At 45.0% G+C, this 26,591-nt stretch overlaps 1 protein-coding gene across 1 annotated transcript in view; it reads right to left on the minus strand.

Annotated features, from left to right (window-relative positions):
* Positions 1–11,802: 11,802 nt before the first annotated feature.
* The window catches only part of DNAAF11 (dynein axonemal assembly factor 11), a 51,275-nt gene continuing 36,486 nt past the window's right edge, over positions 11,803–26,591 (minus strand). The window contains exons 11-12 of the mRNA XM_063129918.1: positions 26,319–26,404; positions 11,803–12,113 (exon numbers count right to left, since the gene is read on the minus strand). Of these exons, the coding sequence (XP_062985988.1) occupies positions 11,924–12,113; positions 26,319–26,404 (276 nt within the window). The 3' untranslated portion in view covers positions 11,803–11,923. The remainder of the gene's footprint in view (positions 12,114–26,318; positions 26,405–26,591) is intronic.

A 26,591-nucleotide genomic window follows, 5' to 3' on the forward strand; every position in this document is an offset into this window, starting at 1 on the left:
CACATTCTCCACACCATGCATAAATTTGTACACCTCTATCATGTCTTCCCTTAGCCTCCTTTTATCCAAGCATTGATTTTCATTTGCCCTGTAATCTCAGTCATAAAAGGGAATCTAGGAGGAAATAGCAGGCATATTTGGATTCAGCTCCGCTGGGTGCTATACAGATGTCGGGATATACCTAGGGCTGATAGAATAAAGAAACAAATAATGGTTGATTACCCCACCATTTTTTAAGCCGTTCCTTAGATCTATCGCCAATCTTAACCAACACACAAGTATCATGTGAGGCAGAGATACACACGTGCAAGCCTAAAAATAGGGATCTCTCTTATACCAGGTCAGACTCTTAGTTTATCTTAGTTTATCTACTTTTGGGGTTTTCCCAGGGAACGGGAAAGACCGACAGAGGCTTTTCCCGTTGCCTGCAACCCAATTCTCTTTTAACTGGAAATGTCAGGGATTGAACCTGGGAGCTTCTACATTTAAAGCATGTTTACAAACTGTGGCAAGTTCTTGGTGGTATGGGGATACCAAGTCATCTTGTCTGCCTCCCGAGGAATCTGTATAATGAACAAGTAGCAACGGTAAGAACAGACCATGGAACAATGGACTGGTTTAAGATTGGGAAAGGAGTACGGCAGGGTTGTATACTCTCACCTTACCTATTCAACTTGTATGCAGAACACATCATGCGACGTGCTGGGCTTGGTGAATCTAAGGCTGGAGTTACAATCGCAGGAAGAAACATTAACAATCTCAGATATGCAGATGACATCACTTTGATGGCTGAAAGTGAGGTGGAGCTGAGGAGCCTTATGACAAAGTTGAAAGAAGAAAGTGCAAAAGCTGGGTTGCAGTTAAACCTCAAAAAAACCAAGAGTATGGCAACCAGCTTGATTGGTAACTGGCAAACAGAGGGAGAAAACGTGGAGGCAGTGACAGACTTTGTATTTCTGGGTGCAAAGATTACTGCAGACGCTGACTGCAGCCAGGAAATCAGAAGACGTTTACTTCTTGGGAGGAGAGCAATGACAAATCTTGATAAAATAGTTAAGAGCAGAGACACCACACTGACAACAAAGGTCCGCATAGTTAAAGCAATGGTATTCCCCGTAGTAACCTATGGCTGCGAGAGCTGGACCATAAGGAAGGCTGAGCGAAGGAAGATAGATGCTTTTGAACTGTGGTGTTGGAGGAAAATGCTGAGAGTGCCTTGGACTGCAAGAGGATCAAACCAGTCCATACTCCAGGAAATAAAGCCAGACTGCTCACTTGAGGGAAGGGTATTAAAGGCAAAACTGAAGTACTTTGGCCACATCATGAGAAGACAGGACACCCTGGAGAAGAGGCTGATGCTAGGGAAGGTGGAAGGCAAAAGGAAGAGGAGCTGACCAAGGGCAAGATGGATGGATGATATTCTGGAGGTGACAGACTTGACCTTGGGGGAGCTAGGGGTGGCGACGGCCGACAGAAAGCTCTGGCGTGGGCTAGTCCATGAAGTCACGAAGAGTCGGAAGCGACTGAACGAATAAACAACAAACTACCGCTAAGCTACAGCTCCTTCCATATGGGCGCAGGTAGTCCTTGATGTTCATCATGACCAGGGGAAACGTCAAGGGTAGGTATGGTCAGGTGCTTGCCAAGGGCCCAGGGCCCAGCAGGGAGCCGCAATCAAGAACCCTCTGGATTTGCTGCTCCTGTTCACTGTTGCAGTCTGCTTGCTTGCTTGCTTCTCGCTCTGGCCCAAATGACAGTGGTGGTGAGAAAGGCATGTTTCATGCCGTTTGTTTGGTTGTGGCATATCAATGCTGCCGAATAGCTGAAGCTCTCTGGGCGGTTCATAAAACAAAACTTAAAACCATACAATGCAAAACGTAATATAAAAACATAGAAAAAAAATGTCAAAACAACTGGAATAAAACCAATGGAAATGCCAGGAGCTGTGCAAAGATCTAAAACACATACTAAGGGCACAACCCAATCAGAAGCACTGCTGCCAGTGCAGCAAAAGGAGTAACAGAGGTCATGTTTACCTCTTGCCCTCCTTTTAAACTTTTGTCTTTCAGACCAGTGATCTTCAGCTGGTCCAGACCCAAGTCCCACCTCAGACTCCCAACCTGCAACATGGGACCCACTTTCACAATTTTCTCCATGCCCCAAATGGCCGGAATAGCTTTGCCGCGACCCATCTGGGCTGATCTCATGACCCACTTTTGGGCTGCGACCCACATGTTGAAGACCACTGCTCTAGATGAGCCTTTTAACCCATTAGCAGAGGTGCATTGACCAGGGTAGGGCCTGGAGAGGCCGTAGGATTTTTCACATCAGGGTCTCTCTTCATCCCTCACCTCCCGCCCACTTAAACAGCCCCCCTTTTTATCTCTACAAGGTCGTCAGAGGCCGCTTTTGCAACCTTGGAAAGAGGGCACCATGGTTCTTTCCACAGTGGCTGCAAGGGTGCAGGAATCAGATTGTGTAGCCACTCTCCGAAAATTGTAGCAGTATCTAGTTTCGGGAGAGGAAATCCGAGAAATCCTCGGGTTCCTGGGACTGCATGACAGGCAACTATGGCTGGATGGCTGCCCATGATGGGTTGTTGTGTCATGTGAACCCAGTCACTGACTTGGGGCTTTGCTAGACCTGCCGGCTTATGCCGGCAGGGAGGTGGGGCGGCAGCGTGCTGTCGTTAGCGCGCGCCGCCACAGCTTCCAGACGCCGGACGCGCAGGGACGTTGGATCCCTGCAGCGTCCGCCATTTTTTTTTAAAGGGGCCACGTGCGCCCCGAAGCCACCAGAGAAGGTAAGGTTTTTTTTATTTAAGCCCCCCCATCCGCCCCCCCTCTCCATCTCCGTCTACTGTTCGCGCCCTCCGCCATCCCCTCCACGTCTCCTTCGTCGCCCTCCGCCATCTCCCCCGTCTCCTTCGTCGCCCTCCGCCATCCCCTCCCCGTCTCCTTCGTCGCCCTCCGCCATCCCCTCCCCGTCTCCTTCGTCGCCCTCCGCCATCCCCTCCACGTCTCCTTCGTCGCCCTCCGCCATCTCCCCCCGTCTCCTTCGTCGCCCTCCGCCATCTCCCCCGTCTCCTTCGTCGCCCTCCGCCATCCCCTCCCCGTCTCCTTCGTCGCCCTCCGCCATCTCCCCCCGTCTCCTTCGTCGCCCTCCGCCATCTTCCCCGTCTCCTTCGACGCCCTCCGCCATCTCCCCCCGTCTCCTTCGACGCCCTCCGCCATCTCCCCCGTCTCCTTCGACACCCTCCGCCATCTCCCCCCGTCTCCTTCGACGCCCTCCGCCATCCCCTCCCTGTCTCCTTCGTCGCCCTCCGCCATCTCCCCCGTCTCCTTCGTCGCCCTCCGCCATCTCCCCCGTCTCCTTCGACGCCCTCCGCCATCTCCCCCGTCTCCTTCGACGCCCTCCGCCATCTCCCCCGTCTCCTTCGTCGCCCTCCGCCATCTCCCCCCGTCTCCTTCGTCGCCCTCCGCCATCTCCCCCGTCTCCTTCGACGCCCTCCGCCATCTCCCCCCGTCTCCTTCGTCGCCCTCCGCCATCTCCCCCGTCTCCTTCATCGCCCTCCGCCATCTCCCCCGTCTCCTTCGTCGCCCTCCACCATCTCCCCCGTCTACTTCGTCGCCCTCCGCCATCCCCTCCCCGTCTCCTTCGTCGCCCTCCGCCATCCCCTCCCCATCTCCTTCGTCGCCCTCCGCCATCTCCCCCCATCTCCTTCGTCGCCCTCCGCCATCTCCCCACCCCCGGATCACCCCCCCTGGCACGATGGGCACAGCGCTCGTATGAGCGCTGTGCCAGGTCCGCGGCTTTTTGCGGCTATTCACGAGCGAGTAGCCGCAAAAAGCCACGGAAGTAGCTAGACTTCCCCCAGCCCCGGCCTGAGGCCGGAGCTGGGGAAAAGGCGCGCCATAAGCGAATTCGCTTATGGTGCGTTAGACGAGGCTTCAGCGCGGGCTGCCACCGGATTCCCCTGTGCGTCATGTGGACGCACAGCAGGGAAACCGGCCCACAAAGCACGCTAAGGCCTCGTCTAGCAAGGCCCTAAGTGTTGGTTCTTGTAAGTCACTGTGGAAGACTTTCGAATGAAGAGTGGAAGAAAAATGCATTGAATGAATGAATGAATGAATGAAGTCATATGGGATGAGAAAGGTTCAGTGGTGGAGCATATGCCTTATTGTATGATTATTTCTGTTTCTGTTTTGAAAAAAAAATGATTGTAAACACTTAGGGAATGTATTTTCCAGGCATCTGCTAAATGCAAATACTAAATAAATAATGAATAAATAAGCAGACCAAAGGTCTGACTTGACATAAGGTGGCTTCATAAACTCCAAAGTTCCAAGAAAGTCTTCCTAGGTGACCTCGATGCACTGGACTACAAGTCCCATTACTCCAGCCTATACAGCCTGGTTGTGGTGATGGGAGTTGTAGTCCAAGGCAACTGGAGGGTGCTGGATTGGATAAGGCTACTCCAAAAGGGTCTGGACCAGTTGCAGTTTCCAAGCATCTAACATTGTCCTAGGCATCTGCCTATGCTTTTCTAATTGTAAAGACAGTCGCCGGTCAACCTGAAGACCTCCATTGCTTGTATTCCGATGGTCTCTTTTGCTCATTGGTCCTCCTTACCATCGTTAATCAAAGGCTGCCGCTCTACCACAGCAGCTATGTTTAGAAAGTGAAGTCATCTCGGGATTACAGTATCTTTTAACAGAAAAATCACGTTACGTCTCCTTGAGTAAAAAGCACTTTTGCGAAATGACGCTCCATCTTTGTGCATTACCCTTTCAAGGGCAAGCTGAGGAGGTTTGAGTCACCTCACAGGCCGCCAAACTATAAATCTAGTGGGAGATTGTCGAACGGCTGAAGGGCCATCAAAAAACGCAATCAATCATTCCTCGTTGACCTTTAGAGCCAAAGACACACCACATAGGGATACATGCAACAGTTTGAAGTGCGTGCAAATTTACGGGATGCTTTATTTAAATATTTTTAATCACTTTCCCATCAAGTGCAGAAACTCTGTGCTAACATAATTTACAGTAACATTCTGCTTTTTATGGGAATCAACAGAACCAGATTGAAGAGGCTTGTTCTGCTTGCGTTCTGGAGGCCATATGTACCATCTTGTTTTCACGCTAGGGCTTTTGTGTGCAATGTGAACCCCACACTACTGCAGCAACCTGGGAAACAATTCCCCGTAACTTCATCCCGTGCTGCCATCGTAATATTTGGAAGCCGGAAGGAACTGGAGGGGAAAGAAGACATCCAGGCAATCCGCCACCATTGCCTTCTCCACCTGGACCTGCTGTTTCACCAAGCAGGAACTGTGCTCCTCCTCCCATCACAGAGACCATGTTATCCAACTGTCCCGTGAGTCGCAGAGGAAGGGGAAGTAAATGGCCACCATCACTGTCTCTTCAAACAGGCTTTCTGCACGTGTTAATAATGATGCGAAAGAAGATGAGGAGCAATATCAGCTAGTGATAATGGTGTCGCGGGAAGGTAAGACTCACTGATACCAGTGAGGGTATCCTACTCAAGAACCCTCAAAAGCCTGCAGTAAACACTGGCTAAATGGTAGGGTATGAATGTTATGAACCCTCAAAAGCCTGCAGTAAACACTGGCTAAATGGTAGGGTATGAATGTTATGAATGAATGAATGAATGAATGAATGAATGAATGAATGGATACTTTGGATCACCCCCACCTATCATTGCTCAGCAAGGAAGGAAGGCAACTCTGTTCTGGGACAGAGCCACACAAGTGGCCTCAGCAACGTGGTTCTAGCTTTCACCTGTTACCTGTGGGAGCTTGAGAAAAGCATGAGGCAGCTGGCCCTCTGCCACTGTAGTAAAATATGAAGGAGACTGATCAATGGGGTTTTCAGAGGTCTAGCAATATCAACATAACTTGGAACCAAGCAGACAAGAGAACTCCAGGCCAACAGTTGTGTTATTTTGTTGCCCTCCCCTTGTGACTTGCCAAAACACAATTGTACACTCTAGAACAGCCTTCCACAGCCTGTTGCCAGCCAGAGGCTATGGAATGCAACTCCCATGAAGCCCAGCCAGCATGGCCAATGAGCAGGGATAAATGCAGGTTGCTTACCTGTAACTGTAGTTCTTCGAGTGGTCATCTATGCATTCACACATATGGGCTTTGCGCCTGCGCAGAGACCAGAACGGAACCTACTATAGCTGAGTGGAACGTTTTTGGCGGGAACCCCTCCCCCCACGCTACCGCGCATGTCCATGGGGTTCCCGCCCTTACCTCAGTTTACAGGAGTCCGACATTGTGCCCCCATAACATGAGTGTAAATAAATAAAGTACATTCCACAATAAAACAGTGTCATTTATAAGTCTCACACCACCAAGTGGGGATGGTGGGCAGGTTGTGTGAATGCATAGATGACCACTCGAAGAACTACAGTTACAGGTAAGCAACCTGCATTTCTTCTTCGTGGTCTCTATGCATCACACATATGGGCGAGTAGCAAGCTGACATACCTTTGGAGGTGGGTTGGTGCATCATCTGAAGATCTCCGAAAGCACTGTCCTCCCAAATGAGCAGTCCTGCCTCGCACGGGTGTCCAAACTGTAGTGCTTGACAAACGTGGATGGAGTGGACCACGTTGCGGCTCTACAGACTTCTGCCAGTGGGACACCTCTGGTGAAGGCCACCGATGTTGAGACAGCTCTGGTGGAATGAGCTGTCACCGGTTTCACTAACTCTAATTTAGAAATAGAGTAGTCCAATTCAATTGTCTCCACTATCCAACGTGACAGTCGTTGGCAGGAGACAGGGAGTCCCTTAGAAGGCTCACCATAACAAATAAACAATTGCTTTGATTTTCTGAAAGTCTCTGTCCTGTTTTTGTAAAAAGCAAGAGCCCTTCTTACATCGAGAGTATGCAACGAAGACTCAAGAGGTGTAGTTGGATTAGAAAAGAAAGCAGGTAAAGTAATATGCTGGGACAGATGAAAAGTTGACACTACCTTAGGTAGGAAGGCTGGGTCTGTGCGTAGCACAACCTTATCCTTATGAAAGATAGTGTACGGGACATCTATCCTAAGAGCTTTGAGCTCACTTGCACGTCTTGCCGATGTGATATTAGCTGATCTGAGCCATGCATGCCTCCTCAAAGAAATGGCCCCCATCATCGACTTTGAGTGGCAGTCCACTTGATGTCGAGCGGTGGACAACTGTTGTCTTGCTATGGCTGTCGCTTCGCTCTGAAAGACTCTTGCGAGCTCCTTTTTATCCTCAGGAAGATGCTCGCATAGGGAACCCATCTTTTCCCAAAGGAAAATCTGGTATCTCGCCATAGTTGCTTCATACGCCGACGCTTTGATTCCCAAAGAGGAGGATGCATAGACTCTTCTTCCAGTTTGATCCAACTTTCTCCCCTCCCTATCTACAGGCGCAGAATGGGTTTTATGAGACTGTCCTTGTGCCGATTCTACTACTATGGAATTCGGCTTAGGATGCTGTACCAAGAATTGTGCCTCATCCTCTCTAACGCGATATAGTGTCTCTAGTCTTTTTGATGTTGTTTGAGCCACCGCTGGAGTCTTCCATGACAACTGAGCCGCTTGTTTTAGAGCGTGGGGTATAGGAATGGCCAAGCGTTGATTTGTAGTTGTTTGGAACACATCATAAATAGGATCGATGACGGATTCATCTGCCTGCTGAATGTCGAGACCTAATGCGTTAGCCATTCTGAGCATATGGTCTGAGAACCGGACCATATCATCAGACGGAGAAGAAGGGTCAGCATCATCGACTGCATCGTCCGGCGAAGGTGCGGTTGGAACCAAAGAGTGAGCCGACTCGGAGTCAGATGGATAGTTCCCTTCTGGCGAGGACAGCGTCACCACCTGCAAGTCTAAACGTTCTTCCTGTGTAGGTAGTGCAGTCGATGCAGCGATCGGTATCACATGTTGCTCATGGTGTCGAGGGGTCGATACCGTGGAGACTTGATGCTCGGAAGGAGGAGGCAAGGGCAACTGGCATACCCTCGATGTTGGAGGAGGATGTGCATAATAGCCCTCAGGCTGGTAATGCTCCTGGCCACCTTGAAAAAACTGCTGTGGTCGGTAACGATCCCACTGGTAGTAGCCGTATCTGGATTGGGGATCAGAGTACTGAGATACTCTGTCCCATTCACGTCTTGGAGTATGTCTTGGCGAGGGCTGCCCGGGGATTAAACCCTGGAGCTCCTGGGGTCTAACAGGTTGTCGAGCGGAGGCCACCGACACCAAATCTCGAATCTCGCCTTCGGATAGACTTGTAGGGCGTGTCGGTACCGTGGCCATCGGTACCGACATCAATCTCGATACCGAAGGAGACCTCGGTATCGAAGTGGTCGGCGCGGCGGGAGGGGTGGAATGGCTCCTGGCCGATTCCCGCGGCCGAGGTGACGCTATGGTGGATTTCTCCGCGTCCCTCTTTTTCTTCTTCTTCTTCTTCTTCTTCTTCTCCAGCTCAGAAGAAGGTATCAAAGTTCTGGCTTTTTTAGAGATCTTTTTAGCCAACGAACTTGATAAAGACCGACCAGGCGTGAGGGGTATCTCAGCCCTATTAGCTCTGGCCTGCACTTCAGTGCTGTGGTCTGGCGGTTTTTCCGTTACAGTCGTTGTAACTGCCGTCTTACGGGCAACAGACTTCTGAACCGCCGCTCTCTCCATCGTAGGGGCCTCCGTGGCCTTAAGAGCTTTTTCCCAGAGTGTCGAACGGAGTCGGTCTGCTCGATTTTTTCTGGTTTGCTTGGTAAAAGACATACAGTGGTGGCAGGTCTCTACCACATGTCCCTCTCCCAAACAGATAATACACAAAGAATGGCCGTCCGAGGGAGGAAGCTTCGCTCCACACTTAACGCACTTTCTAAATGGTGCTTTGATTGCCATAAAGGCCTCACGCGACCGAAGTCGCTGAGGAGAAATCTAACTATAACAATTTTTTTTTTTTTTTTTTTATATAGGACAGAATAAAGGCTAAAGAAGATAAGTTAAAGTGAGAAGCGAACGAGAAGAGAAAAGAATGAAGAAAAAGGTATTTTAATAGAGAATAAGCTAAGTAGGCTGGTTCTATGTCTAAGCACGATGGCGGACGACGAAGAACTGAGGTAAGGGCGGGAACCCCATGGACATGCGCGGTAGCGTGGGGGGAGGGGTTCCCGCCAAAAACGTTCCACTCAGCTATAGTAGGTTGCGGTCTGGTCTCTGCGCAGGCGCAAAGCCCATATGTGTGATGCATAGAGACCACGAAGAAGAACAGGAGCTGTAGTCCAAAACATTTGGAGAGCACCAGGTTGTAGGATGCTGCACCAGACACCTAAACGTTGAAGAGCCCTCGCTCAGCACCCTGAAGGTCTACCTGGTTCAGCGTTCTCTTGCCCAACACACACGGCCTGAGCCTTTCCCTCCTATTGCTGTCCAGAAGCTGGTATTCAGAAGCATGATGCCTTTGGATACGGGGATTCCAGACAACCATCATGACTAACACCCATTCATAGACCTATCTGAGCTCCAACATGATGACCTTTACTTTAGTGGGCCACTTTAACCATCTGGACTTTGTTCACTGGCTGACCTTGTGTATGGAGGGCAACCTGACTGGTGTGCCACAGGGCCACTGGGAAAAGACGCTCCCAATTTCCCAGGGTTCTATCCAATGTACAATATTCTAAGTATTGCGCGAAAATGGTTCTTTGAATGAGAAAACGTTCAAAGTATACATGAACACAGATGGGAAGTTATAGTTCTGATCTCTGCCTCGCTTTGACAACAAACAGCTGGGCTTCAGCAGGTGCTCTGACAGGTTACCTTCAGGCGGCTCCCTACAATTCATTAGCTGACAAGGAACCACATTTGCTACTGATGGATGAATCCCCATCCTGTCCTAAAATCACAGACACCTTGCATCAAAATACAATGCACTTTGAGGGGAGAATCAATTGGACATCTTTGCTTTTATACCATGAAAAGTTGAAGGAAGACTTTAGTTTTACTTTGAAATGTGGGGCCCAGAGGCTTTGAGAAATGAATGTACTGGGTGTGCACAACTGTATCTTCACTCCACAGCATGCCAAATTTCTTGCTCTTTCTTTAAACAGCTGGTGACTGCATTTGGGAGCCTTCTGGGCTACGGAGGCCCCAGACCTGAGACTTATGATCCAGCCCCAGTTGTGCTACTGCATGTGACTAATATAGGAAGATCATGGAACATAGGTTAACATCCAAAAACCTATGTTGTAACGAGCCCTTTGGTATCCGAGGTCTCTTCAGTTAATGCCTTGCATAAACTTTTACCACTTAGGCCTCCTAGTTCTCATGAAGGTGGTAAATCTGTCTCTGCCCTGTACAACTTCAAACTGCAGGTTTGTCTTAACCCAGAAGGTTATTCCGTGATGTGAGCCCCACCTGTAGTCTGGAAGTGGTACAGCACAAATACAACTATCACCTTCGAGAGAATTCGGCCAAGTCTTACAGGCAGTAATGGTCAATAGAGAAAAGCTGTGTTTGGCCTAAGTTGCTGCCATGAATTTAGACTATTAATCCATCTAGTCTGATATGTAAGCTCAGACCGATGATGGCTTTTCAAATCTCCTCCAGTGAGACTGCAGAGGACATCAGGAAGAATAGCAAAGGTTTCCCTTGCTTTGAGGAAGCATAGCTGTGCCTGCAGCACTTAATCCAATCCTGCCCATCCTGTCAAACCTATTAGGATATTTAGCAACTAACATCTCACAGTAAGGCAGCCACAGTAAGGACCACACTAATAACTGAGGACTGGCACCACATGAACAGAATTTGACCCAGAAGGCCACTGGCTGGCCCTCTGGGTGAGGGCGTTGGGGTTACACTCCTTCCCCTCCCTCCTTGTGTGATGCAACCACTGCCACTTTAAGACAAGTGCAGTTGTACTTGTTTCAACAAAGTTCGCTACTAGAGTTAGTCTGGAACAGGAAGGGAAATAGGGCAGGAATTGCAGGTACTGTTGCTCAGCAACCACACGTGTCCACTACTGGAAGAGGCAAGCCTTCCTTCACCCCTGCCATGCTTAGTAGGCCTGACTGCTCAGGACTGAATATGCATCCGTAGAGGTGAGCAATAACCCACCCAGTACAAGAACTACCTGGAAAAACAACGGAGAAACAGCGGAGGACTTGGGGAACCAGAGATGGAGACAGGGGTACCAAGGGGCAGATGTCAGGGGAGAAAGTGAGGGAAAAGGAAAGGAAGTGGGGCAAAGCTTACTGGGAGGGCAAGCTGGGGCTGGCTCTTACCCATACAACTCATTTTCATGGCCTTATTTCTGTGCCCATTTCTAATATTTGGTTGTACTAGTTTTTTTTTTAAAAAAAGGTTGACATGGATGCTTTCACTAAAAGTCTCAGGAGTGCTCTAAATACAGAAACTTTTTACTACTGACCCCTTCACTCTGGGTGTCTTGTGATACTTTGGAACATTGCTAAATCTTCTCTTTTCCTCCAAGCAAGCAGGAAAGAATAAACCCTGGATCTGCTCTTTGTCCCCATCTCCACCTCAGATGCTTAGAACAAGCCTGGCCTTGTATCGTGAAGCAATTTCACTATGTGAGAGCAGAGATTGGCCTCAGACCCTGAAAATGATTCACACCATCCCTGGAATTGATGTAAGAGCCCTGACTAAGCACAACATGTGAAACAAGGCCCATGTAATTGTGAATTGATGTTATGTTTAGTAGACTAGGGCTCCATTCTTGACAGGGATTTCAATTACCACTAGAGACAGCTAAAGTAGATGGGTTTATAGAAAAGCAGATCCATTTGTTTATACAACAGAATAAGGCCATCAGATAAAAGGCACAAAGCTTATCCTTCAACAAATGCACAGTGCTCTAAACTCAAGAGAAACTCTCTCCATATCAATCTTTCAAATTAAAGGTGGAACATCTGGGTTGTCGTCATCAAAGCCCACAGATCTGTTCTCGGCATCCACTATTTTTTGCCGCTGAAGCCTTAAAGGCCCTTGTCCGATCCGATCTTGTTCCTGGACAATATTTGTTACATCAGGGAACGAATACTTGCTAGGGTCCACTTCCAGCTTCTCTGTACATTCATTTCTGTAATAAAGAACAAATCAAACAAAATGTAGCTAAAGGTTATGTGAAGGACATCATCTTAAAACAGAACAGAAGGTATTTAAGTTGAAAAGGACTTCCAAGATACAACTCTGTTGGCAGGATCTGGTAGACTTTAGTTATGATAGAAATATACTTACCCAGTAGCTTCTTCAGCACGTCCCAGACAACAATTTCACAAGTTTACTCATCAACATGTTACATTATCCAAATAGTTTGGGGGATATTACCTGATAGCCAACATGCTGGTACTTGAGCTAGTTGACAAAAGGGTCATAGCTCAGTAGCAGAGCACATGTGTTGAATGCAAAGGGTCCCAGGTTCAATCCATGGTATCTCCAAGTAGTGCTAGGAAAGAATCCTGTCTGAAACCCTGGATAGCTGCTGCCAGTCAGTGTTGACAATACTGGGCAAGTCTGACTCCGTATAAGGCAGTTTCCTATGTTCCTAGAATACCCTTGTCAAATAATCTGCTTGCTTCTTTCAAGACCTTTTTTAAATACTGGAGACAGGTACTTCATGGATTTTTTTTTTTAACAGAGCTGAAGATGGTTTGAAACAGTGGTAATTTATCACGATGGGGACATTCATCCCACTTTTACCTCTTGTCACAAAGAGCTGGCAAATTGTCAAGAATTACACATAATGTGTAAGCCCGTCCCTCACCTTGGCTTACGGATGGGAGAACTCGTGATTTTCAAGCTCACCAAAATTCTCTAAAATTCACTTTTAAGCTCATTTCAGCTTGCTCTCATTTTCAATCTGTTTTTTGCTCTTTCAAATGAGAAAAGCGCAGATTTTTGTGACATTTTTCAAAAGTGCGCACTTTCCCCCATTAATTAAAGTGTGAAAATGGCTTCCCCTCCTTCTTCCCGACCAAATTGTGCATTACAGAATACACATTTTTTTAAAAAATACGTTTTGCAAAACGCAATCACAAATTCAGTAATATGCTAACATTACTCCAAAACATAGATCCACATTTAAGGTTATGAACGCGACATGCTTGTATGAATTGTGAAAAGAAATGATTTTTTGTACATCTCTACCTTGGTTGCATTTAGGCTTCCAAGCTACCTTCTTTTCAATAAGGGGCAAAAACCCTACCTTGCTACCATCGGTTAACCTTTGTTTTTCATAAACCCCTAGTTTCCCTTCCAACCTTCCTAACAGGCAACATTTACATGATTGCATTAATTTCATAGGCAACATCCTATAAATATTTTGTTAAGAGTCTTCAGTTGTAGTTCCCTAGAATTCATGTTGCATCTTTTCCCAGGAATACAGACATATAATTTTGATGCCTGATTCAACTATTGCCTCTTAAAATGAATCCTTTGCAACGTGTATGATATAACCTGCCTGCCTACCAGACCCGGTTGGACAGAGACTGATAACTGGTTCAGTCATAACTGAATACTCCAGTACAATCGTTACCCACCCCAATCCATCCTCCACTAATATTTAAGTGCCATACTGCTCTGGTAATCCAGAAGATGGTAACAGCTATTGATTAAGTGGGTATTTTAGGATGACTCTTGTCCTGGTGGTAAAGCTGGAGCAACTACATGCTCATTTCATTCAGCTTCCTGAGGGACCCCGGGTTAAGGAAAAGGATAAGACTTTGAAAGACTCCAAGGATTGCAGGTTTGCATATTGTTTCAAAAACCTGCAAAACCAGTTTGGCCAGACGCAACAGTAGGACAAAAGAAATATTTGTGCATGCCATGGAAAACAATGTCTCAGCCCACTTTTAAAACTACTGTGTGCCTCCTGCTGTAGGCCCTGGAAAACAAGTATCAACTAACATTGGGGGATTCACACTATGGGGGATTCACTCCCAGCTGGAGTCAAGGCAAGAGATTTAGAGCAGCGGTCCCCAACCTTTTTGGCACCAGGGACTGGTTTCGTGGAAGAAAATTTTTCCATGCACTGGGGGGAGGGGGTTGAAGAGATGGTTTTGGGAAGCCACGCCCACCCCCACCCCAGCGTCCTGGCTTCGCTTCGGCTGGGCAGGCGAGATGGCGCCCGCACCCAGGTACGCTGGGGTGGGGGTGGGTGCGTGGGTGAAAGCAGCTCACCTGTGCGGCCCATTTCCTAACAGGCCACGGACCGGTACTGGTCCATGGCCCGGGGGTTGGGGACCCCCTGATTTAGAGGACAGACCAGCATAATCATTGGTCTGATTATGGGTCTCCTCCTATGCCAACCTCTTCCACTTTTTGAGATTAAAAGATTCCTTGCAGGCTGCTCTTTCCACTTCCTGGCTTGCCATGGTAAGATTTACAATGGTAGGATGCACAAAACCATATAAAGCTTACATAATAGCAGGGGCTGAGGCATGGAGAATTGACTCACGCACTGAAATGGATGGGGAAGACCTTGAGGGTATGCTTGCAAAAAAGCGGATGAATCATAAACAGCTGAAGGGACTGTCACAGTTCCAGCAATGACCTGGACCCCTGAGCAACTGCTTAAGGATCTCTTGCCTCCCTAAGAGTCCCACCTTCCTTTTTTAACCTCCCCCTTCCCAATAACGTGGCATTTAGACTCTAGAAGTGGGGTGAGTGACACTCCAGACACTTGATGCTTAACACAATAGTTTACTAGTAAATTTTAACAAGCCAATGGCAATTAAAGGTATTTAGTCAATAGAGCTGAGTAATACAAAAGGCATTACGAGAAAATAAAAGTTGCAAAAATGCAAGTTCCCCTACCCTAGTTGGACTGGCTTCTCCAGGCTGCTGCTTCTCATGCTCTGCCTTTTTCTCTCTCTGGCTCTCTCTCTATCTTTTTATACCCTCTTCCTCCAAAAGAAGAATTTTTTGTTTCAGCCTTGAAGAAATGAATCTTAACTGGCAAAATTAAACTACTCCTCTCAAGGAAACCCCAGGCCTCTGGGCTTGACCTTATTACCTTGCCTCTGTAGGCCTCAAACTTTCACAGGGACAAACATGGAAGACAGAGAAACAGTGAGCAGCATGTAATATTTGCTGCTATCTCTTGCTTTCCCTTCAAGTGTCTTGTTTTTGTACCTTATGTGTTAAATCAAAAGTGAGTCTAAAACCAAGGCTAGTCAAAATCCATTGTGTGTGTTATAACCAGAAGGTCTACAAATAGGTTGGCTTTTTCTAGCTTATGCAAAATAATTTTAAAGTAGCAATTTGCTTTGCATCAAGGTATAATTGGCAGGTTGTTGAAGAAGAACTTCTTTTCATCATATTATCTTCATTGCAGAATTAGCGCAGTTGCTTCATTCCAGCTGTTTATCCTTTTCAATATAATTCCACAATTACACAAAAACTCTGGAAAGCTGCGATAAAAACACACCTTTTGTTGACAAATAAACATTGGCTGCTCTTGAAATGGAATGATTACATCAGTTTAGGCTTAATTGGAACTGTGATATGAAGTGTTCAGATTCATAACCATACAATGACCCTGTTCAGACGACAAGCTAAGCCAGTGCTTAAGCATTTTGGGCTAAACATTATGGCTTAAGTGTGCTGTGTGAACCATGACTCAGCTTGTCCTGTGACTCATTACTATCCATGGTGGTACATAACCACGGTTTAAACATGCTCACAAACTATTCACTATTCAAAAGGGTTGGCGGCCTAGCCATGGCTCAGCTTTTTGAATTGGGGGGGGGGAAGCTGTGATCTTTTGCCTTTGGCCCCACCCACCACAGGGAAGTGTCCCACGAGAGCGTCTCCCAAATGGATTTTGGCTCTTGGGCTGAAAGCGGTTCTGCACTCCTGCTTTATGGGTTCTACTCTTAAAGGCAACCTAAAAATAATTTAAAATTAATAAATGTTGTTGCTTGGTATTTCCAAAAGGCACCTTTTTGAGGTTCCAGTAATACGCAAGTAGGTTAGAATTTAACAGAGTAGTGGTTATAAAAAATGGTTGCAAAAACGTGTTGTGATTTTGAAGTAATCACAACTAAACATTCTTTAAGTGGTTGAGCGTGCTACTGCCATGTTATTTGGAAGTACAAATTGTTCGTTTGAGGTGCCGCCACAGCCAAATCACTCACAGTGAAATGCAATGATAAATGAAGCCTTCTAGAGCGTGCAGCTTTTCATGTATTTATTTTTCAGAGTCATTGCTCAGTGGAACTTCACAATTGCCTGTTCCATCTATATAGAGGGCCATTCATTGCTGGAAATGACAGTATGAGACCCCCCCCCCAAAAAAAAAGGAGAAAGGGGGGTGCTTTTCATACCTAGTTATGATCTGAACCGGAAGTAATTAGGAGAGCAGCGATTTCTGCCGCCCTTGTTCTTCCTTCCCTATTTCTTCCTGTGCCCCTTCTAAAATAGGCAACCAAAGGACGTGGCTTCTGGTCAGCTGGTGCACTTGAACTCTGGCTAAACACCTGATTGCAGCCACAGGGCGAGAGCTGGCCACTTCCTATCACACGTGTTTTTAGCTGCCAGCATCAAATTCTTCGGTGTCATGGTGACCATCTGCCTAGGAGTTTTCCAACCAAGTAGCTGTCTGATTAGGAAAGGGCAATGGAAAACTGGAATGTCACCATGGGAGCTATGACCAAACCCATGTGCATGGTTTCTGGTATATTAATAGTGAGGCAGGAGGGGAGAGGGGGAATCCTGAACAGCTCTGGGACTGCGTGGGGTATGGAGAGAAAGATAGATCCACCAAGACTGAAGATAGCAGTTTAAGAACTGAGGAGCTTGGTAAAAAGAGATCAGCAAACTATACACATGCAATCCAGCCCATGTTGAACCTTCTTAAGTAGAATTGAAAAACAACAACATCCTAAGAACACATCCCAGTCACATCCCATTCTTAAAAGGTTGTTCTTTGCAATGATTAGGATAAATGTCGTTCTCAAAGATGCTGTGTGGCAATTGGCTAACAGTTTCTCATATATCATATTGCACAGATGCTGGATTATATATATATATATCATGGAAATAGAAGGATATTACAGTACCCTGTTACAGTATACCTCTCCTCATATGTAGTTGTTTTTAAATGGATACTGTTGTTTTTATACTGCTGCTTTTATGTTTTTGATGGTTTTAAATTTTGAATACTTTATAATGTTCACTGTTTTTAACTTTTATAAACCGCCCAGAGAGCTTCGGCTATGGGGCGGTATATAAATTAAATAAATAAATAAATAAAGTTTAATACTTTCTCTCCTATGGTCCCAACAAAACCTGCTTCTCTGGGAGGGCTATTGGTTTTTAATTTTAGCTTTGGAGAGGTTGGGAATGTGACAGGGAGGGAAAGTGTTAAACTCCCCCCACCCCTCACTAACCCTGGCCTGGAAGCTGCTCAGGTGTCCTTAGGGCTTCTATTTACATGACAAAAATGTGCTTGCTACCTCACACCTAGTTTGGCCTTTAGTGAGACAGGCAGAGGTTCAAAAAGTTCTATATTTGCTGGATATGTTTTAGATAGGTAGCTAGATCTTGCATGCTATTAAACCATTTAATACAATGGCTTTAATGTTATGAAAAAATGCTTTGCAAATTGTTACCCCATAGAGGTTATCAACTGCTGTCTCCCTGACTCATTTGCAAAAATGTGTTATGATTTTGAATCAGATTCTTAGTCATTTTGGGGGTGGGCTCCAAAGACACTTGCTCAGCAACCTTACCTCTGCACTTAGCATACAATTAAATACCCCACACATCCCTAAAGAGTGCTAAATGATAGAGAGAAGTTTTGTTTTGGTTTTTGAATGATCCCAGATTCCAATTGCTGGACTCAGAAACTGCATTACTTATTTACAAAGTTAGCAAAGCAATATGGTGGCAGCAGCAGCAACAAAAAAAAATCTGCAATGGCATCACATAATCCATTTCTGGACATGGGTTCCCTAAACCAGGGATGGGCAAAAAGTGGATCTCCAGATGTTTTGGACTTCAACTCCTAGTTGGACATGCTAGCAGAGGCCTCTGGGAGTTGAAGTCGAAAACATCTGGAGATTTATCTTTTGCTCACCATGTTCTATACTAGATGAACCTATGTGATTACCACATGTTGAAAAATCTTTTTTTTTTAAAGGAAGATATCCACAGGACAAGTGGCAGAGGCCTCTTGCTGAATCCAGTTGAATACATGAGAGATTGTGCCTTTGCAGTGAAGAAAATTGTCTTGTTGGCCACCTTTGCATCTATTCAGTTATGCCCAGGAAAACTGTTTTAAGCAATTTAGAACCTCTTGCAGCTTTGCTCATCCAACCTGGAGGAAAATGCACCCGTTGATTCCTATTGACATATGGGCAAAGTACTTTGCAGATTAAAGCTGCTTGCATCCAGTCCAACAGGGATGTCACGATTAAAACCAAGTCTTTATCATCTTGCTATCACAATAACCTGTCTTAATTCCAGTATTTAAAATACAAAAACAAACCTAGGGATATAGACAAGATGCTTGGAGAAGTGCTGGCAACTGCATGTAGCCTAGGCCACTGCCCATTCCAGCAGACTAAATCTTGCCAGGAACGACTGGATCCATCTGTGAGACGGTTCTTTCCATCATGGGTTGAACACCATCTATTAAGGAAGTGCTCACTTTAAGGATCAAGTACTGCCAAACATTCTATGTGGGGCTGCTATTGATGCCTATTCAGAAGCTGCAGCTGTTGCAAAATGATGCACCTGCCACTAGAATAAAATTCTTTGTATCAAACTGCACTCTCTTGTATAAAATCGGTATCCCAACTCTTTGACTTTATGGAGGGTGTGCCTATCTTACCGCTTACACCAAGCTCTTTTATGGTTCTCCGTGCTTAGAATATGCTGACAATCTCCCTTAGCACATCACACAGTAGTGCTGGCTGTCTATGATTCTAGCTATGGCCAGCTGAAGACCTTTTTATTTTCTCAGTAGTTTAACACCTAATTTGTTAAATTTAAACTTTGCTGTTTTAATTCCATATTTTAATCTATATCAATTTCAGCTGTGTGGTTTTATCCTGCTTGTGCTTTTTATATTGTATTTTGTATTTGTGTTTTTAGACTGTGGGTTGTTTTATTATGCTTTTCATGGTTTAAATTTTCGTGAAGCGCCCAGATAGCTTCAGCTATTGGGCGGTACAAAAATGTAATAAATAAATAAATAAATAAAATACCAGGAGCCTGCAGAGAATTAGGAACAGAATGTTCATGCACACTATTTCGGAAGTATAGATTTTCCGTGACAAGAAAGTGGTGCAGTTAGAGAGCAGGAAACAGCATGAAGCACCCAAGTTCTTGAATCTAAAGCTGTCATCACATCACACGAGGAACACTCATGTAATTATAATCCATTTTGCTATAGGAAATTGAATTCAGGAATTATGTCACCATGTTCAATTGGGATTTCTTGCTCTACTTCATTTTGTTTGCTGGTAACGTGTGAGTATGAAAGACAAACTCAGGGACAACAATAATCTAAGAGGAGATTGATGGCAGATACTCAGGGACAAGGTCTCATCAGGGCTATGTAAAACAATGAAGGCTTGCTGGTCCTATATGAACCTGCTTGTTCATTGAGATAATCTTTGGAGGCCCATCTCCAGAAGACAGGTGGATTGTGACCAGAGATAAGGTCTTTTCTATCATTTTACTACTATAAGGACTCAGACTAGGGCACCTTACTCCCTGCACCACTAAGTCAGCCTACAGGCTGAAGGAGTTACTGGCCTGACCTTACCTGTGCTCTAGAATGGGTGCTGCAGTTCATCAGCCCAGCCAGAAGAATTGGCTCTATATAACAGTTGCTCCTTAGGCTGATAAACAGTCTGGCTTGACTTATCTGATCTCCAACCTCTCCATGTCTGTGTCAACCTGCTCCAGCCCATCTGATCCTGGCCTATCTGTGCCAGAATCAGAACCCATCTACAGTATGTCTTGGAGTTTGGCCCTCTTTAGCATGCTATACATCTGTATTATAGAGCTAGATAGACACATGTTTGCTAACTTTGGTTATTTACTTCCTAATTTTTGAGAAGTGTTCTAACTTATAAAAAATTATAAAAAATGGTGGCAAGAACTCCAAAGGCAATGACAACAGAAGCAAAATGAAGGCCTTCATCCAAATACTCTCTTTGCATGACTCATAATGGATTTTCAGTCCATCATCTATAAATGCCATCAGGAGACTACCACACCAAGGGTCATATTCAAATTTCAAGTGTTTTTTGCAAGTACACATGTGAACAGAATTAGGTCTCCCTTTTGTTCTATAGAATTTTAAAGCTTACTCCCAATACACTCCTCTCTGCTATTACATTATATATGGAAATGCTAAATGTTTTATCCTTTTATCAGCTTAGACTGATATACCAACTGCGCCCTTATCTGGACAGTGATAGCCTAGCTACAGTTATCCATGCTCTGATAACCTCTCGTTTGGATTACTGCAATGCGTTATACGTGGGGCTGCCTTTGAAAACGGTCCGGAAGCTTCAGCTGGTACAAAACAGGGCAGCCCGTTTACTAACAGGGACTGGCTGGCGAGATCACATTACGCCAGTCCTTTTACAACTTCATTGGCTGCCAGTCCAGGTCCGGGCCCGATTCAAAGCGCTGGTATTGACATTTAAAGCCCTAAACAGTTTGGGGCCAGGTTATTTGAAGGAACGCCTCCTCCCATATGTACCTACCCAGACCTTAAGTTCATCTACAGGGGCCCTTCTCCGTGAGCCCCTGCCAAAGGAAGTGAGGCAGGTGGCTACTAGGAGGAGGGCTTTCTCCGCTGTGGCACCCCGGTTGTGGAACAAGCTCCCCAGAGAGGTCTGCTGGTGCCTACACTGTACTCCTTTCGTCGCCAGCTGAAGACCTTTTTATTCTCCCAGTATTTTAACACTTAATTTTAACTTAAATTTAAATTTTACAGTTCTAACTCTGTATTTGAATCTTATATCAACTTTGCTGTGTGGTTTTATCCTGGTTGTGCTTTTAATACTGTATTTTGTATTTGTGTTTTTAACTTGCTGGTTGTTTTATGATGGTTTTAATTTTTGTGAACCGCCCAGAGAGCTTCGGCTATTGGGCGGTATAAAAATGTAATAAATAAAAATAAAATAATAAATAAAATAAATGTTAGTCACCTTCACAAAGCAGAAAAAAATGAGAAGTAGAAATGTTTATTGCCAGTCACAGTTCAGAACTCAAGGCTCAAATATTTTCCATCAGGAAGATTATTGTCAATTTTATGGTGCTATGGAGTTCAGCACAGTATCAGGCACTTTTGTAACATCTGTTGTCATATGGAGATGATGTCAGCTAGTACAAAACAAAAACAGCAAATAGGGTCTCACTGGAAAAACGTGCATTCAGCCTAGTATATTATTCCCAGCTCATCCTCACTGCTCAAGAAAGTTCTGAATAAACAGTAGCACTGCAATGCAATTGCCTGGAGTAGACGCATTGTGGCAAGTCTACAAAATGCCCACCAGACAGAACTGTCAGGCTAACAGATTATGATGACAAAATCAGACACCAGCGTCTGCTGCTGAATTGCAGTGAAACCTGGATCCGCGATCCACCTCCCATACTAGCCTGGATTTTCTGCCTCATTGCAAGTGCTGAGCAATCTACCGGAAACGTCCAGTCTTTTAACATCAGCACTTCTCGAGGTGTTCTATATCAAGCACCTGCAAGCTCGAAAGGTGGCTTTTCTCGTTGTCCGCCAGGTACTGCGGGAGTATTCAGACACATCTTTCTAAAGAAGCAAACAATTTGGATCCCAAGCTGGCTCCTATCCTGGATCAATAAAATAAGTTTGGGACTCTTAATTTGTCTTCTGTTCACATGCACGTTTAGCACCTTTGAAATGTATTCCTTTTACTATCACTCTGGCAACCTTCTGTGGAAAGTAGTGCCTCAGTTTGGAGGGAGTGGGTCGGAGAAAGAAATGCCACCCCCCCACCCCAGCCACGAGAAATCCAGTTTGGTATCGTGGTCATAATTGCCCTAACACCAGCCCTGTGGGAAGTTTGGTAAAATTCAGCAATAACAGTGTTCTGAGCAGTGTACATCCACTGTCTCCAGATTAACAATTCTGCAGCTTAAGACTGTTTAATCTTTACCATCTGAAGATGAGCTGCAAGTAGGTTCTGTTTTCCTAGCTTGCCCAGGAGACAGTGAGAATTTAGAGCAGGCTTCCCCAACCTGGTGCCCTCCAGATACACTCCCACTGGACTGCAATGGGAGCTGCAGTCCAATACATCTGGAGGACACCGGGTAGGGAAAGGTTGATTAAGGAACATCATCAGAAGAATGCTTTTGGCTGAGCACTGAGATTGTGGGGGGCTTTAATTAAAAAGAACTTTGACATGTATCTTTTCTCCCTCTCAGGCCTCCCTATCCCAGTTTGATCCCTTTCCCTCTTGCGTCTTCCTCCATTTCTTTGTTAGTTTGTTAATTCTAGGCCTTTGGACACGCAATAGTGATGGTGTTAATATGGAGTGGAGAACCGTCTTTTGGACTCCCCACCCCAAAACCCAAGATGTTTAGGAATTTATATTTCAAAATTCATACATTCAAAATTATGGATGTACGAAGCTGCTTTCTTGTACTAGGTCAGGCCTTCTCACTTGAAGCAGCTCTCCAAGGACTGAGACAGAGATCATTTAACTGGAGATGCTGGGAACTGAGCTATGGTCCCCTCCCCTCCCCACGCATATACGCACACATACTCAACTGGCACCTTGAACTGTGCAGCAAATGCTAGAGCATGCCAAAGTCTTCCCTGGAGCATCCTCTGGAATATTGGATTTTGTACCAGCTACAACCTCTCATTAATTTTACACTATTATTTAAACCGTGTCCTTTATGAAGTGTTAGTGCTCTGTGGTTCTCGTCGTTTATGCAGAGCTCTTAATACCTCTAAGTGCTTTACAGTCACTCTCATTCATCCTTACATACAGTGAGGTTGTTGCCATTAAATTAGAGTGAGCATGAGAACATAAAAAGGCTACAATTAGATAGCCCGAGCAGAAAGGCCATTTCAATCCCAGAATTTATTTAACATACATACACACACACACACACACACACCGGAATGTCGCATGTCAGCCACTCCTTTAACAATATGAAAAAAAAAAACTGGGATGGAGGGAAGAAGGCAATGGAAGAAGTAGATATAAGAATATTAAAATACATCTGAAATAACACAGCAACAGATACTCTATTTTATAAGAAGGTACTGTATATATCAGGTCAGACTATTGATCAGTGTTCAAGAACCCTCTTTGACTCTTAGGCAGGAGTCTGAAGAACATTCACTGAACAGGAAGTTTAAGGACAAAGCTAGGGCCTTATCTGGAAGAATACACAATTACAAGCATTGTTGAGGGACAGACATCATTCACTGGGAATAAGGTCTCAGTCACGTCTGATATTGTCTAGGTCACCTTGTTCCTCAAGCTCAGTACATGACATAAATATGATTAATTAAAGTTTTGAAAAATCTCCGCATGTTCCTCATAGAGGCTCTGACATTACAGGGAAGAAGCTGGATTCAAGCCAACTTTGTGACACGTTCATGATGAAAACAGTGAAACGATGCAGCGTGAAAAATCATGGAATTTTATGGGAGGTATGGGAATCAGAGGGAGCAGAAGATGCTCAGGCTATGGCAAGAATGCCCACAACTGACCACTTTCAAGGAACAGAAGACCACCAATCAGGATTATATATCTTCAAATATAACCTAATGGGATCTGAGCTGGCGGTGGCCGAACAAGAAAGAGATCTTGGGATTGTGGTGGACAGCTCGATGAAAATGTCCACCCAGTGTGCGGCTGCTGTAAAGAAGGCAAACTCCATGCTATGCATTATAAGAAAAGGAATTGAGAATAAAACGGTCAGTATCGTACTACCCTTAGACAAATCTATGGTGCGACCACACTTAGAATACTGTGTACAGTTCTGGTCACCACACCTAAAAATGGATATTATAGAGCTGAAAAAAGTGCAGAAAAGGGCAACTTAAATGATGAAGGGGCTAGAGCATCTCCCCTACAAGGGAAGGTTACATCAACTGGGATTGTTTAGCTTGGAAAAAAGGAGGCTAAGGGCTCATCTACACCAAGCAGGATATTCCACTATGAAAGCAGTATATCAAAGGTAGGAGCCACACTACTGCTTTTTAGCAGTATAGAAGTGCACTGACAACTGTTTGGGGCCCTTTGACACATACCATATACCACTTTCATACCACTTTCATAACGGCATATCCTGCTTGGTGTGGCTGCTGCCTTTTATATACCACATTTGTACTGCTTTCATAGTGGAATATCCTGCTTAGAGTAGATGAGTCCTAAGGGGAGACATGATGGAGGTATATAAAATTATGCATGGTACAGAGGATATGGACAGGGAGACATTTTTCTCCCTCTCTCAAAATACTAGAACCCATGGTCAGCCCAAGCAGCTGATTGGTGGGAGATCCAGGAGAAATAAAAGGAAGGACTTCTTCTATGACTTCTTCATAATTAAATTATGGAACTCACTACCACAAGATGTAGTGATGGCCACCAATCTGGATGGCTTTAAAAGGGGGTTGGATAAGTTCCTGGAGGCAAAGGCTACTAGCCCTGATGGTTGTGTGCTATCTCTGCAGAATTCGAGGCAATAAGCTTGTGTGCCCCAGTTGCTGGGGAACATGGGCCAGAGGATGCTGTTGCACCATGTCCTGCTTGTTCCTCCCTGGCCGATGGCTGGTTGGCCCCTGTGTGAACAGAGTGCTGGACTAGGTGGACCCTTGGTCTGATCCAGCATCAGGGCACTTCTTAGGTTCTTATGTTCTTAAAGCGGGATTTTAGACATTGGCTCCATTCAGACCATCTTCCAAACCATGATATCAAGGACTGGAATGAGCAGGCATGGGCCTCAGGTTTCCAATCCCCCACAAAAAGAGATAGTGTCGCTGTACTGTTTGTAATCTGCCCACAAAACATTTGTTATTGGGTGGATAATAAATAAATAAATCTATGATTTGTACATACTGAAGTTGCCTGTATTTGGACAAAACAGGAAACTACCCATTGTTACAAGCCGTGAGCTTGCTACAGCTCATCAGTCAGGCTGTTGTTATCATGAAGTTCTTTATATTAACTTAAGCAATAATTTGGGCCTCCAATCATCTTAGAAAATTCATATTCCTTACCACCTACTGACAACTGTGTTTTCCTTTTTGTGTGGAGAAGACAGACCTGGAGTATTGTCAAGGATTGGCTAGTAGAAGGTTGTTGTTGCTGTTTTGCAATTAACAGTATCCTAAATATTACCAAATTACTTCCCTGCAAGGTATTTGTGAAAGCTGTTGTTTCAGCCTGAATTTGGGGAACCTGGGTTTCCTTTTAGTTCCTCAAAGTGAAGAACAGTAATGGTGGACAAGCTCTCTGAAAGACAGATAGTGCCAAACTACCAATATTTTCCTGCAAAATGCAGGTTCAATGTAGGGAGTATATCAGATGCACATAGAATATGCCCCAGAATCTTCTGCAACATACAAGGTTTTGTGGTAGGCAGGCTAATGTATTCCCTGAAAGAAAGGAAGTGGGGTTTTTTAATGGCCTAAAGGAAGTCTAATATAAAGCAAAGAAATTCTGATGAAGACACATAACCTAGCTCAGAGCTTCCCTACCTCACCAGTGGAATACTGTCTGTCTTTGTTCACAACACAAAAGAGGTATCATCCTTTCCCCCTTTCCACTGAGAACCTATTCTGTCATGTGTCCTTGATCAATAATACATGTTGGATCATTTGAGTAAGATCAGCCCTTTAAAGAAAGCTGAGGCTTAACAAGATGAGAGGGAATTCAAACCGATGACTTTTTCCCACTGAGTTGTTCTGGTACCCAAAAAATATCACTTTGCAAAGAGAGGAATCTGAAGAAGCCTTTCTTGATGAGGAATTTGAGTTTTAATCCATAACACTGTATTAGAGGCTAACAGTCAATAGAATACAACTTGGTTGTCGTTCTAAAAGCTTTCTCGGTTCTTCCACTGAAGTAGGCAAGTTTATAAAAGCATTGGGCAACCCATTAGTCAACAGCCTCCATTTGTACTTCATACAAATTAACATTATAGTTTTTGCTACTCTGTATCAGACTCTGTACTTCACTGGGCATCAATATACTGACAAATAAACCACCTATTTCTAACCCATATAAAACTGAGATGCTGGCTAGAGAAAAATCACAACAATTACCTTCTTAGATTCCTTCGTAATTTATTGGTGTCGCAGGGTTTCTGAGGAGTGGATGCTTTTTGGTTAGCCATGATTATTTCTTTAGCCTGGAAAAAAATAACACATTGGTTTCATTACAATGTTGATTTTTTTTTTTTTTTTGCAGGACACAAAAAAACATTCGAAGTACAAATGCTTCATGTAAGATGTGTTTATTTAACGTTTCAATCCATCATATCTAAGCGCTTACATTAGGGAGCAAAAATTATCTCACTTTAGCTTTAAGCAGTGAAA

The sequence above is a fragment of the Elgaria multicarinata genome, chromosome 7 (assembly GCF_023053635.1).
Source record: "Elgaria multicarinata webbii isolate HBS135686 ecotype San Diego chromosome 7, rElgMul1.1.pri, whole genome shotgun sequence".
Classification (NCBI taxonomy): Eukaryota; Metazoa; Chordata; class Lepidosauria; order Squamata; family Anguidae; genus Elgaria; species Elgaria multicarinata.